Genomic DNA, 19,413 nt, shown 5'->3' on the forward strand with positions numbered 1-19,413 from the left:
GATTCGATGGATTGTTTGAATGATGATGGGTCGGAGTGAAGTACGACGGTGTTGGGCAAGTCATTCCAGTCATTTGCAGTGCGGACAAAAAACGATGACAGGTGAGCACTAGTCCGGGCAGAGGGAGGGTAAACGGCCTTCTGGTGGTTCGTGCGGCTGGAGATGCGGTGGGCAGGGCTGATAACAGACTTGGTAATGGGGTGATAGTAAAATTTATGCAAAAGGCACAGTCTTGCAATAGTACGGCGGTCTGCCAAGTTTGTAAGATGAGCATTACGTTTTAGTTCAGTGCCACTTACATGATAGGAATAGGCCGAGTGGATGAATCTTGCTGCGCGGTTTTGTGTTGCTTCCAGTAAGTTAGAAAGGTTACTTTGATAGGGGTCCCAAACCGCGCATGCGTATTCAAGTTTGGGACGAATGAATGTTAAATAAGCTGACAACTTTACTGATGGAGGAGCTAGGCGAAGGGTTCGGCGAAAATAACCGAGAACACGATTAGCATCGTTAATAATCTGCGTTACGTGATGTGACCAATTGAGATCGCGGGTTAAATGAACACCCAGTTATTTATACTCCATTACAGCAGTGATTTCGGAATTGGAGATTGAGTAGCTTGAAGTAGGTTGGGAGCGACGTCGATGAAAGGATAGGAGAGATGTTTATGCTGAACAATATCGCATTGTTTCTTGCTCAGATGACCGTTCTCAGTACACGTACTGCAGAGAGCATGATGCTCCCCGGTCAGGAAAAAATTATGCAACTGTTAGTGCCAAATCATATGCAACGGCGGTAGGAACCAAACGCATCGATGTGCACAATACATAGGTGCCGGCACGTTGTTGCTCGCAAACCTTAACGATATTTGTATGAGTATGCTCCACCGAAGAAGACATCCTCCGCGTCTTTGATCTCGTCCACTGGCCAATGAGGATGAAATCCTTTCTCGCTGTATACTTTTTCGTTATCCTTTTCATCTTTTTTCGCCTCCCCTATGTTCCCCCTGTCCCTTTTATCTCCACCGGTCGCAGCTTAAGGCGCTTACGATAGTCGATTGCATGTCATGGTCAACACCCATCTTTTTCTTCTGTTTTGTTTTATTTTTATTTCTATAAAGCCTCTACTGGGCAACGAGGATGAAGTCCAAGAGATGGACAACATCTTCACGTACCATAGCTTCAAGTGAATTGATAAAACAATATTCGAAACAGTCCTAAGTTGCCGAAGTGATCGACAAACTGTTGCACACTGGCTATCCTTTGAGGAACACGCTTGGGGACACTTAAGTAAATGCCCGCTCATCTCCCTTTACTGGGCGTATGTAGCGCTGCACAGGAAATTCCACTTAATATGCTCTTTCTCAAGGTAGCATGGCGGGATTAATAATTGGTTTCTTGGGAAAGGAAATGGCGCAGTATCTGTCTCATATATCGGCGGACACCTGAACCGCGCCGTAAGGGAAGGGATAAAGGAGGGAGTGAAAGAAGAAAGGAAGAAAGAGGTGCCGTAGCGGAGGGCTCCGGAATAATTTCTACCACCTGGGGATCTTTAACGTGCACTGACATCGCACAGCACACGGGCGCCTTATCGTTTTGCCTCCATAAAAACGCCGCCGCCGCGGTCGGGTTCGAGCCCGGGAACTCCGGATCAGTAGCCGAGCGCTCTAACCACTGAGCCACCACGGCGGGTCATGGCAGGATTTGAAAAATGGCGGGATTTCAAAACCTAATTTTCAGATACGTGTCGTTTGATTCCCCGCAGTAGTGCACTGACTCTAGCCAGGCGATCACGCTCTCTAGAGCGCGGGTCTTTCTTCAAGGGCGATTGCGCACTTGCTCTCAGAAGGGACGTGCATTATAGGTCACCGGCGCTACCACGAAGGCAACCGTATCGACAGCCGCGCGCGACGCGCAACAAAGGCTCGCCGCCGCCATCAGCTTGAGCGTCGTCGCCATCGTTGGGACAACATCGCCTCTCCGGGTCTGTGTGCGGTCGACGTTTTGTCCGCAACGTGTCCTTGCCTCTAACGAAGCCGTGGTCGCGGCCTGAGCGCTTGTGTCGCTTTCTGTGCCAAGGCGCGCCTAACCGCGACGTGACAGCGGAGCATCCACACGCGCCAGGCTTCCTAAAAACGTGCAGCGCAGGCTATGGCGATGTCGCCGGCCGACAGGCAGACGAAACGAAAAGTTATTCGCATGTACACAACTGTGGTCGTTATTGTTCGCGGCGCCCTGGTGTTTGGCTACCGTATGCCCTGTCGGCAGCTGCAGCCAGTCGCAAATATAACTTTTGCGTGCCAGTAGCTAACTGTCCGCCATGCATCTTTTTACCCTGTCTCACAAGTTCGGTGGTTCTAAAGTGGAAGCTGGCTTCGGCAAATCAGGAACACAGTGATCAAGACTGATCGCGCGCCAAAAGTCCCTGGACTGGACGGCGGTGCATTGGCTGCCGAACGCCCATTCCATCGCGATAGAAGATGCCATCGGGGCCGTTCTTATCGGGTCAGATACTTTGAGCATTCGGCCCCGTGAACTGCTGGAGACAGCTTCCCCTTCAGTGCCCACAAACTGTGAGGTTGAGCGCTGGATGCAGCGCGGTGTTTTGCTCAGCCACGTTGGGCCGCTAGCTGATTAATCGCATCAACACAGAGCACAAAACGGGTGAGGTGAAACATGGTAAGACCACCACAGATTACCGCAACTAGCTGCCTCCCAAAGAGGGGGTATACATAGCAGTTGACTGCAATGGTCGCAGTGCGCTTGCAGGACCTGTCTCATGCCCTCTGTTGAAGATTGCCCGAAGCGAGCCACACCTCTCTCTGTACAGCTTCTCTAATGCTGCATACTTTTTCGAGGCACAGTGCAGCAAGATGGAGAGGAGGAAAAGAAAAGGATTGCGCGGCCCTCATGGCGCCTTCACTCTCGGTTGTGGCCGGCGTCGTGTCGTCAACTGTGACGACGCTTTTCTATTGTCCGCCGCCGCCGACGCCGTGCGCGCACCACTGCCGACGTGACGCCGAAGGCAGTGGCGACAAGCGCGTTGGTGCTGGGGCTTATGCACTCAGCGACGCTTACTGTGCGCGATGCACGGAAGAGCAACTCGCAGGGGCGAAGCTGCTGTGAAAACACCAACTGTCCAGTGCCTGCCGCTCCCGCACCAGTGTCACGTGCCGGATAGACAATTGAGAATTGAGCATGGCGGAGACGTATCACCGGCAGCGCATTCGTAGTGTCCTCACCTGGCCACGTCCCTGCCACTGTGGCTGCACGTGCACAGGAGGCGTCCGGTAATCAGGTAAACGTCTACGTTAGTACGCCTCTGCTACGCTAAAACTCTCCGGTAGCAAGGAGCCGAAGGAGACTGAATTCCATTCCGCATCCGAAGTGTGTCAGAAAACATAAGCTTCAAATGTATCCTACGCCCACGGGACAGGTGATGCTGCTCACGACACTCAGAAAAGCAAGGCCGGATTAAAGAAAAATGGAGGGGAAGATAGTGGATCCCCCATCTCTTTAGCGAGAAATTTACTATGGGAGCACCCCACAGCCCCATTTTCTTCGGCGGAGAACGTTCAAGAAATATATTATGAAAATAGGACGATGAAACCTAAAGGTCAATGTCACCATCCATTCTAGTAAACTACTGTGCAAACGCGTTCGTAATTCAGTTCTGTAAATTGACAGAGCGAGTGAACGCGCTATGGGACGTCGTGAAGGTGGTAAAAGCGGTAACAGCAAGTCGTCAACACTCATAGCAGGGCCAGAGCCTCATCAGGCGACAGTCTGCACCACGTGGCCCGAAGACGATACAGAGGGATAGCATCACTTGCCACACAGACTAGTTGGCGTAGGACGGTTCAGAGTTAGTTCAGAGATGCATGCACATCTGGTTGGTTTATAGGGGTTTAACGTCCCAAAGCAACTCAGGCTATGAGAGACGCCGTAGTGAAGGGCTCCGGAAATTTCGACCACCTGGGGTTCTTTAACGTGCATTGACATCGCACAGTACACGGGCCTCTAGAATTTCGCCTCCGTCGAAATTCGACCGCCGCGGCCGGGATCGAACCCGCGTCTTTTGGGCCGGCAGCCGAGTGCCATAACCACTCAGCCACCGCGACGGCTACATGCACATCTAGGTGTAGTTCAAGAAATTTGCTCGCTTTCACTTTTTAAATGCTACTCTACCGTTCACCTTTGATTGGCTTAGTTTTCTACTCGTGTTCTTCCTTTTTCATTCCTGGCTTCTATATCTGTTGGCACCGGATGCTCTCGTGGTCGGTGCTATATAACGGGTACTGCCCAGTCGTTCCAAGAAATGGGATGACAAGTCTGGCTGTTTTCCTCGAAATTGCGCCTGTGATAAACACTTTGGGCGCTCCAACGAGACGTATTCGATATCTCGCCAAAGTTGTACACGCCTCATCATAGTGTCCGCAGCACAACGACCCAGCATATCTTCGCCGGGCTCCGTCACAGTAGCATCAACCGCTGCTGACAGACAGCTGTATGGGGCAGCCCAGCCGTCCCGACATTGACGTTGGCGTTGTCTCATGCAGCCGCCACGATACATCGTCAACTTATGGCGGCCTACTTTTTCCGGCGCATCTGCCGCGGGGCTGTCGCGAAGGTCACGCTCGCCTGTCTCCGCGGGCACCCCTCCCAGATCAAACAGCGCGGTGGCAGGGCAACCGGTGTTGTATACACTACAACTCGTGTGTACGTATGTAGCGTGTATAAAGAAAGTGCGTGCCGCAGAGTTCGTTGGACCGTCCTACGTGAATCTCCTTCGCGGGCGATGCCATGGCATCGCACTTCATGGAGGAAAAAGTGGGTCACTGGCTTTGCGCGTTTAGTGCCTTCTCTGGGCCTTCTTGACGCATGCGCACACACACGCACACATGTCGTGACACCACAGCTGTGCGGTCATACGCGGCGGCGATGCGACCTTTCCCTGAGTGAATGCGCGAACGTGTTCGCGGCCATGTTTGAGCGCGCACTCGGGCGCTTGGACGCTCGGCCGTGACTAATGAATCTTGCTTCGACGCCTGAGGGGGACGCCGTGGTGCGTGAATGACGCGCCTACCGTGCTGCTGACAGTTGTTTCCAAGGCTGTGATACACGGCCCTCACGACGCGTAGTGTTAAAGGTCGCGATTTGTGTAACGCATTAGTTTACCTTGGCTGCTTGTGTACGCGCTCTATACGAACGTTCTTCGAGTCCTTCAACTTGTCGAATAGTGAAGGTGACGATTTTGTATGCGTGCCTGATGGGTTAAGGCCGTGACTGTGCTGTGTCAACGAAGAATTCTTGCGAAGCAGTAAAAAAAAAAAAATCTGGGCCAGCACCCATACTTTTAACTGCAAATATTTTACAATAAACATTTCTTCAGTTAACACGCGCGACTTACGCACAAAGTGTCCCGCTAGAGGCGATGAATCCAGACTAAACCTTCGCATCGATCAGAGTATCAAACCCTAGGAAAATTCAGACTGAAAGGAAAGCACCCGGAAGAGATTGATGGCGCATTCGTTCTATCCCCTATTAAATATACGTTATCATAACCTGCCACTCTGGCGACTTCAATTTGATTGTTGAACACCGCCCTTCGCCAGCCTGACAGAATCGTTCAATTCTAGTATTAATAAAGCTTATAAATATCAATTCTCGACTTCAACCGTTTCCGCAAAGGCGAGAATTCCGTTCCATCCTATGCTCGCAGTATTAAAAAGTAAAGTGAAATGAGGCCTTCTGGAAAAAAAAAATCAATAGTGAACAGAGTGAAGCGTAATGGGCAAAGAGTAGAGAGTTCGTAATTCCTCAGCCAATTAGGAACGGGTCAGAACACATACGAAATTCTATTACTGTAATCCCGTGACATTGAATCACAATTCTCCGGCGCCTCTATCAAGGAGCTCCAAAAGATGATCTACAATTCGAACTTGGAAGAACTTCCGGGTTGTCCGTGTCTGCTCGTTAGAAATCACTTATTGTTCGGTAAAAGATGTAAGTAGCGTTAACGATGAAAAGTACCTGCATTTTGCCCGCCGCTCTTCTTTTAAATAAGGCAGTATTGTGAACCATATAACCTGTATTTTTCCAGTTGTGCATTGGTGTGCAGTCACCCTGCAAGCTGCTTCAGTATTCGTCGCTTGGGGTAACTGCACGTTATTTTTTATCTTTAATTCAAGCAGCACAATTCTTTTCAATGACAGCAGCCATTCTATAGCCGTTCTCTGTCCGCCCTTGCTTATTCTTTCGGCCATCAGACTCTTGCCTTCTTTTTGCAGTATTTACGATACAAGATGTGATTCCTGTAATATGCGGCATGCGGGTATTAGAACGGTATTATGCGGGTATTAGAAGACACTAAAAAGCAGCTCACAAGGCCGATTGAAAAATGGTGCGCGAGTACAGTTTCATTTCATACAAAGATACACAAAAAAGAAATAATGGCCATATGCTGTGCCGGCTCTATCCATCAACCCTTAGTGCGAAATAGCTTGCAGTTACGAATCGAAATTTTAAATCACAGTGAAAAAAGCCTGTACAGAGCGCACAGTACACGCGAACTGAGAACTCGTATTCAGTCCAAATCACACAGAGAGGACCTGCAGAATCTACCGTTGTTATCAAAATTCTATTCCGGCTAATCTAAGAGAATCTCGAAAACAAAACAAAAAATTCTGCGCTGTGCGCGTCATTAATCAGTGGAGAGGCACGTCATTAATCGGTAGAAAACAAAAGGGCTGGCACAGGGCGCTTTCTTTAGCGTTTCTTTGTTGTTGTTTTTTATCACGTACCTCCGTCACTCGACAGTGTAATCTTGTTTTCCAATCAAGGCCGCCTTCCACCGTTTCCTGACTCCATTCGACCAATTCCTTCTTCTTCTTCCACCATTTTTCTCCTTGTTCATCCTTTCGCGGTTGCTTTTTTTTCCATCTCCTTACCCTCAGTCGCATTTCCCGCTCTCCACAGAACCTTTTGTTGAGATCTCCTTGCTAGTATTTTGAGACCGTCATCCTCTTAATTTTTATATTTTTTCTTTTTCCTTCCCCTTCCCCGTGAGAAGCAAAAGTGTTCAGTGTGAATATATATATATATATATATATATATATATATATATATATATATATATATATATATATATATATATATATATATATATATATATATATATATATATATATATATATATATATATATATATATATATATATATATATATATATATAAAACACAAGCCTGCCGCACAACGCCCTGTAATGTGTTTCCGTGGGCCTCAGGGACAGGTAGTAGTGCAGAATGGCGGCTCCTTGGGGGCCTCCAACGAGAGGAGACTCATTATCTGGCATCCCTTTGTTTTCCGCCAGCGTGATCTCTGCCCTCATTTGTCGTCCCCACCTTGAAGCCCGCTTTTGCTGTTTGCTTTCCCATGTTGTCCCTATAGCTTTGCTTCTATTTTAATTTCTTCCCTCTCTCTCTCTTTCTCTCTTCCCCAACTTTCTTGCCGCGCGTGGCAGGTCTAATTCTGCTCTGCGGTGCGGAAGCAATCAAAGCGACGAAAGAGTATACGGCCGGTAGGGTTTCCTCGCCGTTTCGCGGGTTTTCGGAGATGGTTTCGTTTTTCTGTTGATGCTCGTTTTCTGCAGACGAGGCCGCTGCTTTCTAACCTGTCGCTTTCGAAATGCGGGGACACTTCAAGGTCGTCGTGACTCAAAGCTGGCAGCGAACTTCGTCGTAATCGACCGGTGCGTATGCCACGACGACGACGCGCAAAATGAGGTCTGACGTCAACGATTGTGTGAAGATGAAAACAACTTAATACCAGGCGTACCAGGACGTTGGTTGCACACAGAACGGATGGTGATAGCTCGTTGCGTTGGCTATGCTCAGGTTTAGAGACTGTGATTTCTCTCTGGAAGAAATCTATGTCACATGCAGGAACTCCACCTTGAGAGGTTCGCGGATTTCTCTCAGCGGTAATTTCTTTATACCCGTGCTGTGTTATTTTCCCAGTTCAAGCGCTTGTTGTTCTTGGTGCCTGAATGTGCGGCTGTGAAAAGGCGGGCTTTTTTGTAGCCATTTTTATTTTTATAGTTTGTTTTATCTATATCTCTCTCCTTGGACTCCTATTTTCTTAGTTTATAATTTTCTGCCGAATGATCTGGAAATTTCCTGACGTTTTTCCAGCGTTCCAAACAAACTCAGTATCCATGAAATGCAGCTGTGCAACTCTTCAGAAAACATTCATCGCGCTGTTTAACGGCTGTGCTGCGAGCGCTACGCGTAGACCATATTCCCCTTAAGGAGCGAGAAGCACTTTCGGGGGCTTTAATGCAAGTCCGTAATTTACGACTGATCCAGCCTAAACAGACCAGAGTAACTTTGCTGTGAATCTATGTCGACGTGCTTGCCTTAAATGTGCCGCGTTGCTTTATAAGCAAGTAAACGGAAAAATAATCCGCTCTCTACCGTTATAGCTCCACCGAACAGCTTGCATTTACTTGCTTACTTGCTCTGCCCGTTCGTGTCATAATTTGTTCGTTGCAATCTGACCTCTATTCCTTTGATTCGAAAGGTTCACGAATGCATTCATACAGTCGGTATACACTGTGTGTGCATTTTCGAAAAATAAATTAGTTTATATAACAATTAAATCTTAACGAGCCAAAGACGCGTACATGGTGGGCTCTGAGGAAAGCCGTATATAGTGTAAGGTTTCGCGGATTCACTTCCAGAATCAGAATTCGGATTCAGACTCATCATATTCATCATCATCGTCATCAGCCAGACTACGCCCACTGCAGAGCAAATACCTCTCCGATGTCTCTCCAATAAACTCTGTCCTTTGCCAGCAGCGGCCACCGTTTTCCTGCAAACTTCTTAATCTCATCCGCCCACCTAACTTTCTGCAGCACTATAGAACTATAGGACATTTGCTCACTTCGTGCCTCATCGAAACGCGACCTCCAAGACATGGATTGAAGCAGCGAAGTTTGGGTGAGCAGCCGAACGCCGTATAGTGACAGCCACCGAAGCGAATAACATCAGTAGAGAGTTTCAGCTCTTATGGGCTCTTTCCCTCACCAGTAACCCTCGCCGCACCTTATGAACTCAGTGCAACGGATCCAAATGTTCCGAATTCCAGGATGGGGACGCACCGAAGACTTCACTATGTGGGTCTCATTCCAACTTTCAGCGACCTTGTATCGTGTCCCCAGCTGCAACGCTCGTATATACCAACGGGAGGCCGGCCCAGAAGTCAGCGCCTTCCGCGCCTGGATTCCATTGAATCGCCCACCAGCTGCCGCCGCACCGTTCGCTCTGACGACCTGCCGAGTCAAACAATCCGCAGGCGCGTTTTGTTCTTCCACATGACCCGTCGCCTCCCGTGCTCAAGGATCGCGCGCCCACGTCAGCCGCGGTGCCGAGGGCCCCTCGTAGAGAGCTTCCTCCGGCTGTGATGAGGGGGCGGTTGAAGGACCTTCGTGGCCCGGAGTGATCTGCCCTTGGACGCAGCCGTTCCCGGAAGTGCCCGCTCCCGCCACCGCATACGACTCATCTTCCTTCGGGTTTGCTACATTCCGGACAGCTGACCGTAGGAACAATGGACCCTTAAACGACGTAAGAGCTGCCGCGCTGATGCGAAGACATGCGTTGGCCGGTCTTCTCAACGCTGTACGCATCTTTTATAGACGAATGCTCGGGCATTTTTACGCGTTATCCGCGGGAAATAAAGACAACTGAACCGATAACTCGTCCGGCCAGAATAAACAATAAGACGTTTCGAGCTGTGCGCACCTGGCGCTGGCTTTAACATAACTTTTTACGGGGAAAGCTGGCGGAACCGGCCTGTGATCGGCTCTGTGTGCTCACTCGACTGAAGAAGGCGATGGTTGCATGCCAAAGGAGATTTATGAACTACTTTGATGTAGTAACGTGCGCTGGAAGCGGGGGGGGGGGGGGGGGGGGGGATTTCTTCACTCTGCATGCTTGGGTGATCCTGTGAGGCCCTCCTCTTAGCACATTTTTTCTCTTGCTGAGAAGAAACATTCGCGTGGGACTACACCAACTAAGTGCCTGTTCTTTGAGCCTTAAGTTGTTCTCGCTCTCTCTCTCTCCTAGCTTGGACCCTGCGGTGACAATAATAATTGGTTTTTGGGGAAAGGAAATGACGCAGTATCTGTCTCATATATATCGCTGGACACCTGAACCGCGCCGTAAGGGAAGGAATAAAGGAGGGAATGAAAGATGAAAGGAAGAAAGGGGTGGTGTAGTGGAGGGCTCCGGAATAATTTCGGTTGCAACGAATATAATAATAATTAATTTTTGTGTGGAAAGGAAATAGCGCAGTATATGTCTCATATATCGGCGGACACCTGAACCGCGCCGTAAGGGAAGGGATAAAGGAGGGGGTGAAAGATGAAAGGAAGAAAGGGGTGCCGTAGTGGAGGGCTCCGGAATAATTTCGACCACCTGGGGATCTTTAACGTGCATTGACATCGCACAGCACACGGGCGCCTAAGCGTCTTTCCTCCAGCAGAGAAAAAACGAAACGGCATACCATGAAAATGACATAGAATTATGCCTTGGGACTTGAAGCTGTAGGAAGAAAAATAACAAAGGAGCTGGTTGTGAATGCGAGAGGCGCTACTCTGGCATGAGCAGGAACAGCCTTGGGAAATTAACGAACCATTCGCGACAAAATTATTTTTAAAATGTAAATAATTATTACTTATTTATGAATTGATGAAAATTGCGGAAATGTGATCGAATTACGTTATCAATTACTGCTCACAAAGAGTAATGACATAACATTGTAATTACTTTCAGAATGCAATTGCAATTACTTTTTAATGTTCACACGTGCAGAAAAGTACACTGGCCGCAGCTCCTAAAATTATTGCAGATTTCTCACTTTACTGCATCGCATGAGCACCCGAGCTTCAAAGTGGCCATCGAAACGTTGCACTGTTTTGAAGACACGACGCCCTTCGCCATGCTGAATAACTGTTCTACAGAAATATTTTGGGGCAACTCTGTCTTGGACATGACGGAAAACATTTTCAAGCCTTCGGTACAACTAAAGAAATCGTAAAATCACGTGTCGGTATGTCTGTGTTCGTATGAAGCGCCCTTAGCTGTATACGAAGCTTTGCCTTTTCCCAAATCCAAGGTTGTGGCCGCGCGCACATCGCCCGTGGGTGCATGGATGGATGGAAAAACTTTATTTTCGTCAGAGAGCATGTGTGGACGATTCCGTGTCAGATGGCCATGAACCCATGGCTGACGGCGACCTGGGTGGCCCACTCCACGGCCCTGGTCTGGACGACCGGGTCTGAGCTGGCCAACACGGCCTCCCACTGCTCGAGGGAAGGATCACGCATAATGTCCGCCGGTGGCGGTGCTATGCTACAGCTCCATAATATGTGGTCATAGGTTGCCAATTCGTGACACCATTTGCACTCCGGCGGAATGTCCGGGTAGATTTTGCTCAATACGTATGGGTTGAAGAAACATCTAGTCTGCAATCGTCGCCAGACGCATTCCTGCGCCTTCACCAATTGCTTGTCCGGGGGTGGGTAAATCCTCCGCTCAAGTCTGAAATGATTAGTAATGTCATGAAAGGATACCAGCCCATCTCTCATGGACCTTCCAGGGACGTCCAGCTCACCTACTCGGCTGACAAAACCTCGAGCATTCATGTGAGCCGTCTAGTTCCCAGGGTTCCCAGAGTGTGCAGGTACCCAGACAATTTCCGTCTCCGTAATCCCTCGCTCCGTGGCCCGATTCAGCAACCGCGCCGCTGTGACAGATATTCTGCCCCTCGCCAAATTTCGGATGGCTGTTTTTGAATCGCTGAAGATCAGGTCAGCATTACTACTAGTCATAGCTAGTGCTATCGCCGCTTCCTCTGCAGTTTCTGGGGAGCGGGTTTTGACTGATCCAGAGGCGATCAAGCGTCCTCGCCCGTCCACCACCGCAATTGCAAATGCATCCTTGTCCTTATACTCGGCGACATCTACATAGACTGCCCCGTTGTACTTCCCGTACTTAGCATGTAAAGCTTTGGCTCTTGCCTTCCTGCGGTCCTCATGATGTATTGGATGCATGTTCTTTGGCAAAGGTTTTATGTACAAGCCCTTGTGCATTTCCCGCCTCATCTGAATTTTCGTGTCACCGGCTGGAACGTCAACTCCAATGCCGATCCTGTCCAATATGTCCCTTCCTGCTTTTGTTTTTGAAAGCCTACCGAGCTGCATCACCAAGTGCGCCTCCCGTAGTTCTTCTAGGGTGTTGTGCACCCCTAATCCCAGCAGCCTTTCGGTAGGCGCATTTTGAGGCAACCCAAGAGCCGCTTTATACGCCGCTTTATACGCTTTATACGCAGGCGTATAAAGCGGCTCTTGGGTGCGCGGTGCGGTGCGGTGCGCAAGGCCCGCTGCGCCTCGAAAGAGTTGCCTGTGTGACTGCAGTTCGCCCGTTCTCCAACCTCATCGCTGCAATTGACCCACTGCAAGCGCGCTTTGCTTTTCTTAGTTTCTGGTATCGCAGCGTGGTAACATGTTTAAAACCATTTGGCAGTACGCTCAGTGTACTTGGCGATATCGTAGTCGCGCTGATTTTACTTACCCAAGCAATTGAAAACTAAAGAGAAAATAATTGTCGTTGACTAGAACGCGGCCATCATCACGGCCTTCGGTCTGGCATATGCATTCTCCACAAGACATTGGTGCCATGCGGAGAAGTGTTGTGGCCCGCGCGCTCGTGAGCGGAGCGGTGAAGGCAAACAAAACGGGCGCTAGCGACGAAATTGTCAATGTGCGCCCTCTTTTACAACAGCCCGTACCGGCTTTAGAGTCGAGAAAAACGGAGTTAAATATTCTTATCAAGTATCTCCTTGTCCTCAAACACATTATTCCTCAAAGATCCACTTTATGAAGCCTTTGCGGGCCGCGGAAGACACGGGCACGCGTTGGCAACGCTGACATTCGGTTGGTGTACATACATGTATATTCGGCCGTGTGATGGGCGCTTGAGAGGTTGAAGGCTCCCATAACGTACGCCGGCGGAACACTAAACGTCGGCTGTGTGGTCCTAGGGATACGCAGTGGCAAGCAAGCCCGCTTCAAGCGACCGTCGCAAACAGGACCATATGTTGAGTTGAGTTTATTGAAACATTCTAGTGTTTTCAGTACAGTAAAATCAAAGAGTAGGGGACAAAAGGCACAAACACGTACCTATCAGGGTCCTCTTTTCACCTGTGGAGGAACTTTCGCTGGATCATGACAGCGCACTTGATATCTGGTACCCAGCCTATGAAAGACGATATCTTCGGACTAGTAGTACCTATGCAAATACGAGGAGCTATTTGTTAAAGACATCACTGAGCACATGCGATTAACGGATTAAAGATTTTGGACGGTTGTAGCTGTAATGGCAGGCCTTATTACGACTCCGATTCCATTACACTCTGATCTTCTTCTTCACCTTAATAAACATGGCACCACTCTGATCTGTTGTTTTCTTTTTCCTCTTCGTTTTTTATCACACTTACATGGTTATCTGTCACTGGAATCAGTAGCACAAGCGGATAGTAAGAATCGAATAAAATCGGACTAATAAAATATACTACTTTGGTCTTGCTTTCAGTACCAAGCCGCCGCGGTGGCAAAGTGGTCACGGCACTCGACTGATGACCCGCAAGACGCGGTTTCGATCCCGGCCGCGGTGGTCGCATTTCGCCTGTGCAATGTCAGTGCAAGCTAAAGGACCCCAGGTGGTCGAAATTATCCGAAGCCCCTCACTACGGCGTCCCTCATAGCGTGAGTCACATTGGGACGTTAAACCACACAAAAGCAATCCAAACATTCAGTACCTCAGGACCTCATTGGTTTCGCTTTCCACTTGTACACAAGATTAGAAATTTATATCTTAGTAGCACGTGGGTAATAAAACTGATGAGCAATAAGGGTGCAGCTTTGTTAGTTAAAACTCAAATGACAGTGACTGACGAACTTTTCTAGCTTGTTTTCTGTGCAAACAGCATTGCACTCTCTGGTTCTTGCTTGCGTATGTAATGCTATATTGCGAAAAATTGCGCTCCTTGATTTGTCATTTGCACGTTGTACGAGCGTATTAAACGGCGATGTCACAGATTTCAAATTCAATCCAAAGCGCGCCGTTCGTCGACCGCTACGCCTTCCCACCGGATGGTTTCCCACTCGAGACAACGCTTTCGTTTTTTTTATCTTTCGCTTATTCTCCTATGCAGTCGAGAAACGAAACTGTTTGACTCACACAGGGCTCTCGCCATCGACGAACAAGCGCCAGTTTATCGTGAAATTTTAATACAAGCGCGCTTCTACCTGCGCTGACCCCAGAAACAGTCCTCTAAAGTGCCTCCGCCCCGCCGCGGTGGCTCAGTGGTTAGGGCGCTCGACTACTGATCCGGAGTTGCCGGGTTCGAACCCGACCGCGGCGGCTGCGTTTTTATGGAGGAAAAACGCTAAGGCGCCCGTGTGCTGTGCGATGTCAGTGCACGTTAAAGATCCCCAGGTGGTCGAAATTATTCCGGAGCCCTCCACTACGGCACCTCTTCTTCCTTTCTTCTTTCACTCCCTCCTTTATCCCTTCCCTTACGGCGCGGTTCAGGTGTCCAACGATATATGAGACAGATACTGCGCCATTTCCTTTCCCCCCAAAACCAATTATTATTATTAAAGTGCCTCCATGTTGAATCAACTGATGCGTCCCCTCCAGATCGTGAAAATCGTCAATAACGAAGAAATCGCGGTGCCCCATAGACTTCGTTATAACAAGATTCAACTGTAGTGGCAAAACGAACAGGGAGAGAGTAGTCAGTGAGTTGTTGGCTCTCTCAACCAACCCCAAATCTGTCTGTTTGAAATGAGTCCATTCAAGAAGTCCTGTTGACAGCAACTTAGCGCGATCAGGCTGCTCTTCTTTTTATCATTACCTGATTGTTGGTCAATATCCATTATTCAGCCTTTGAATTACCGGAGCTTCGTGAAATGTTTCGATTAGAAACTTGCAGAGCGCCGGAAGCAACAACGTTCAGAATGGAGCTGCTCTTTGAGACGCTACGACATTGGGAGCTTCTTTTTACCGTCGCGGATAACTGAAACCTTTCAAGTACCTCTCACGATTCAACATTTATTTAATATCCGTTATTTAACTACATCTGTTATTTTAATTAAAGAGGCTACCGCACGAACAGCACTGCTTCAGTCTCATCCTCGCAACATATGCCAGCTAAGCCAACGACTCATGGACAGAAATGTTCCGGAGCCCTTCCGAGTTTTCGGTGCTCACCTCAACCGCACCGTAAGTGATGGGGTGAAGGAACAGCCGCAATATTTGGGACCAGAAGCGCGGCGAAAGCATTCGCGTTTTTTTTTTAATTCGCTTATCACTACTTATGAAGTTGCTTGGGCGGACACTGTGGAACTTTGGCTCTGCGTCTAGAGACGGTGCCCGTGACGTCACGTGCAACTATCATCAGATAGCAGCGGCTGACCCCTACGCGGCGTGCACTGCTCGTGGTCTTGGCGTGGCCCCGCCGTCCCGCGAAACTTGATGCGATAGATGCAAACGGTGACGCATTGGCTCAACGAGATACGTTGGGAAATGCGATGCGCTACTGTCACATTAATGTAAACTTGTCTCCACGGCTACCACTGCCGGTCTAAGATGTGCGCTGTAACTTGTACGTGCTGCCGTCAGTGCTCGGCACAAACTCAGCGAGATGATTACTTACATGTATTACACAAAAGGCAGGTGTTAGATAACGTGCTGAATGAGAAAGCATAAATCAAGCACGAGAAATTAGCTTGGCAAGCCTTGATTATAGGTAACTGAAGCAAGCAATATGCATTGGCCATTTTTCTAGGTAGAATATTTGAGAAAGCAAGGTGCGCCGGCGATAACATGAATGGGACGGTTTGACGAAATTTGTTAGCCGATGCTCGAAGAGCTTCGCCGACGATGAGCTTTTCGAAAGTGTGCGGCAGCAGACAGGCGATTTACCGCAACGTTAAATGATGATGGTGAAGTGGCGGCTAGTCCCTTTGTAAGAGAGAGAAAGAGATAAAATGAAAAGAGAATGTGCATAGAAATACAGGAAAGTGATCGAGAAAGCGATCCACTCGTGTACGCACGCCGCGCACGCACTACCGAGAGTCAGGGCTAGCGCAAAGTGGTCCACCACTCGGTCACTGCTTGGTAGCCGTTACACCGCTTTCTTCCATGATGCGCGTGTCAGGCCTGGCGCATTATGGTCCACCACTCAGTGAGTCGCTATTTGCTAGCTATTACAAACGTTGGCTATTACAGCGGAGCTTTCTTCCATGATACGCGCACGTACTGCCACCTGTGTGCCGTACTGCGAACCTCTCCGTTTCTTGAGCGATGCGCGGGATAACACGAACCACTGAAACGAAATTTTGCATCGGATTAGAGTAGCAACATTCAGGCATGCTTATTTTTTTCAGTGAGACTCCCTTATTCCGCATAAGGTCAAATACGCCTCATCATCCATCAGCAAAGACCGAAGAAAATTGCTTCACTGCACAGTACCATACGCCATATGTGTATTAAAATCAGCCTAAGTATTTTTCATGAGGCATTAAAAGTAAATATATAAAACCTTATTGTTGTACATAAATGAGAGTAGAAGGACCATGGGATTTAGTAACTCATGAAATGCATCACTTTACCAATAACTGCTTACTGCTACAGGCATGTGCTATGCAAAAGCACAGATCATACAAGTATTTGCGTTTTTATGGAGGAAAAATGCTAAAGCGCCCGCCCGTGTGCTGTGCGATGATGTCAGTGCATGTTAAAGATCCCCAGGTGGTCGAAATTATTCTGGAGCCCTCCACTATGGCACCTCATTCTTCCTTTCTTATTCCACTCCCTTCTTTATTCCTTCCCTTATGGGGTGGTTCAGGTGTCCAAGGATATATGAGACAGATACTGCACCATTTCCTTTCCCCAAAAACCAATTATTATTATTATTACAAGTATTTGCTATACATAACAGTTCCCACAGAATATATGAAATCTGTGGGTGAGACTGCGGATGACAATCCCACATCTGCCTGTAGTTGGCAGCCAGGTAAAAAGCCAGAGGTAGTCTTGCCAATAATTCCAACCATTACATGTATGTCTGGCACAACACATCAACAACTGCCTATAAAACAATGACATATAAGGGGTCATGGTTGATGTAAGTTTGTATCAGTCATTATAATGCAAGCCACGGCAGTGTCATATATTACAAAAACAAGGCCACATGCACAAACAGGAAATAAACAGACAGTATGTGATAGAACGTTCAGAAATAAGTCTTGAAACATCAGTATACGTATATCGTCTCATGCAAAGAAGAACATACACAGCATGCGTAACGCGAGGAGCTGTGACATCTTATAAGTGTGAGTAAGCTGTTGCAAAGATAAAGGACTGTTCATAGCAGCCCACAGCGAACATAACGACAGACACTTTCACAGCTCGAGATGGCAAGTGCAGCAGAACACTCAGTCCTGTTTCCATTCATTGTAGTCAAGAAGCACCGGGAGCTTCTCCTCAGTGCCAGAAAAACTAACAGTCAGCAGGCCATTTAATGACCTCATTTTCTCCTGACATTCGCCCACTTTTTCAGCAAAGAAATCCTTAAATTTGGACGAAAGTTTGCGTTTTTTCTTGGCCTCTGGTGCGGTTAAGCCCATCCAATTTGACAACAGAGCATCGTCAATGTCTACTTCCAAAGAAGCGGTGTCATCAGTAATGATAGCAGAAAGCTGCCACTGTTCTTCAGGGCTAACCTTCAACTTGCTTGTAGGCATGGCAATGTAGCCTTTGATAATCACCACCTCTGATATGTCTGGCTGCTTGCCGTCCTTGAGCACAGAGCTCAGACGTATGTACGGCAGAGGTGCTGCTGGCCCCCCATCGACAGTTCGTTCCTGGGGCTCCTCGCTGCGGTGCTCATGACTTGGCTTACCATCACGAGTAGAAGTGCTAGGCTGCGGCTCAATGTATGGTTCAGTGGCAACGTGTTTATCAGAATCTTCAACACCCTGAAATGCTCCAGCACCTGCCGCCTGTGCTTGAAAGTCAAGTTGTTCTCGAAGAAGGTCTTCATCAACTTCGTCATCGATGCAGTCCTGCCTATCATTTTCTGGCCCCAGTTTTCCCAGGTCAATCTGGCTCATCAAGACATCATCAGGGTCTACATCTGCACTACCAGCTCTATCCCATGCGTTATTTACATCGACTGCAGAACTGGACATTCGAACTGTTGACGAGTTGCTGTTGGCCACGGGAATTGTGGTCGCCCTGCTGTCATCATGCTGGAAATAGCGTCCACACCGTGATGACAGATTACCTGCACGAGCTCGCTCAGGCTGATCAGACGTTTGATTGTCACTACTATGGCGATTTTCAACCCCGTTAGCCCTTGCGGCGGGAGCGACAGACCGTTGGGGCGGTACCAAGTCAGAAAAGTGAGAAGGTTCGCGACCCAACACTCGGCAGAGCAGGGCCTCTTGACAGTTGTCTTGCAACAGGGGTTCGACAGCACCGCCGAGAACGCGGACGTTGTCCGCCCGAAGAAATATCAAGCCCCGCCGGCACTCAACGGGTCCCGTTACTAAGATCTTGATGCCGGGTCGCATATCGACGCTCATGCATCGCACCGGTTCAAACTCGATGGCCTGCATCTGCCGAGTGCCGTCGGTCACGTCGAGCTTGAGCATTCTCTTCGCGTGCGCCTGCCACGGGAACGGTTTCTCGTCCGGGTCCGCCCGAACGCCGGTGTTCTCGTTTTCCGTGTTGGTTATCTTGAGAAGCTGAGAGTATGCCGGCTGGCTCACGTCATGCACGCTGTCTACTTGGAGAAAGAATGAACCCTTCAGCACCAATTTGTGCGCGGAGACTGCGCTCTCGGGCAGGCACGTCATACCCAGTCCCCAGAGATTTGTCAGCAAGAGTTGATAGTACAGGTGCTTGTACAGGTCACCGCCAAATGCCGCTGCTTGCGTAGATGAGCCCCTTTCAGCTTCAACATAGCGGATGCAAGCCTGCAACCAACAGCGGTTGACTTTGATGTGCTGTTGCGCGAACCTTTCGGCGAGATCGTCCACTTGATTCATGACGCGCACGACTCGGTTCACCGACGCACTTAAAGCTCTTGCATTGCCTGACACGAGGACTAGCACTATCTAACCACCTCAGAACATTACCTGACATTAGGCAGAAGAAATACTCGCCGCCAAACAAACTGCGGTCCCGCGGTCTGCTTGAAACCACATATTGCATTGAGGGCGCGATGAGTTAGTTTCACACGTGGCGTAAAAAAAACTTATTTTGCTGCAATTTGTATAAT

General features: G+C 48.7%; 1 protein-coding gene across 1 annotated transcript; it reads right to left on the minus strand.

Annotated features, from left to right (window-relative positions):
* Positions 1–17,024: 17,024 nt before the first annotated feature.
* Positions 17,025–19,346, minus strand: LOC144125907 (recQ-mediated genome instability protein 1-like). The gene has a single exon (XM_077659712.1). It carries the CDS (start codon positions 19,178–19,180, stop codon positions 17,564–17,566), a length of 1,617 nt encoding a protein of 538 aa, XP_077515838.1. The 5' UTR covers positions 19,181–19,346; the 3' UTR covers positions 17,025–17,563.
* Positions 19,347–19,413: the final 67 nt, after the last annotated feature.

The sequence above is a fragment of the Amblyomma americanum genome, chromosome 3, assembly GCF_052857255.1.
Source record: "Amblyomma americanum isolate KBUSLIRL-KWMA chromosome 3, ASM5285725v1, whole genome shotgun sequence".
Taxonomy (NCBI): Eukaryota; Metazoa; Arthropoda; class Arachnida; order Ixodida; family Ixodidae; genus Amblyomma; species Amblyomma americanum.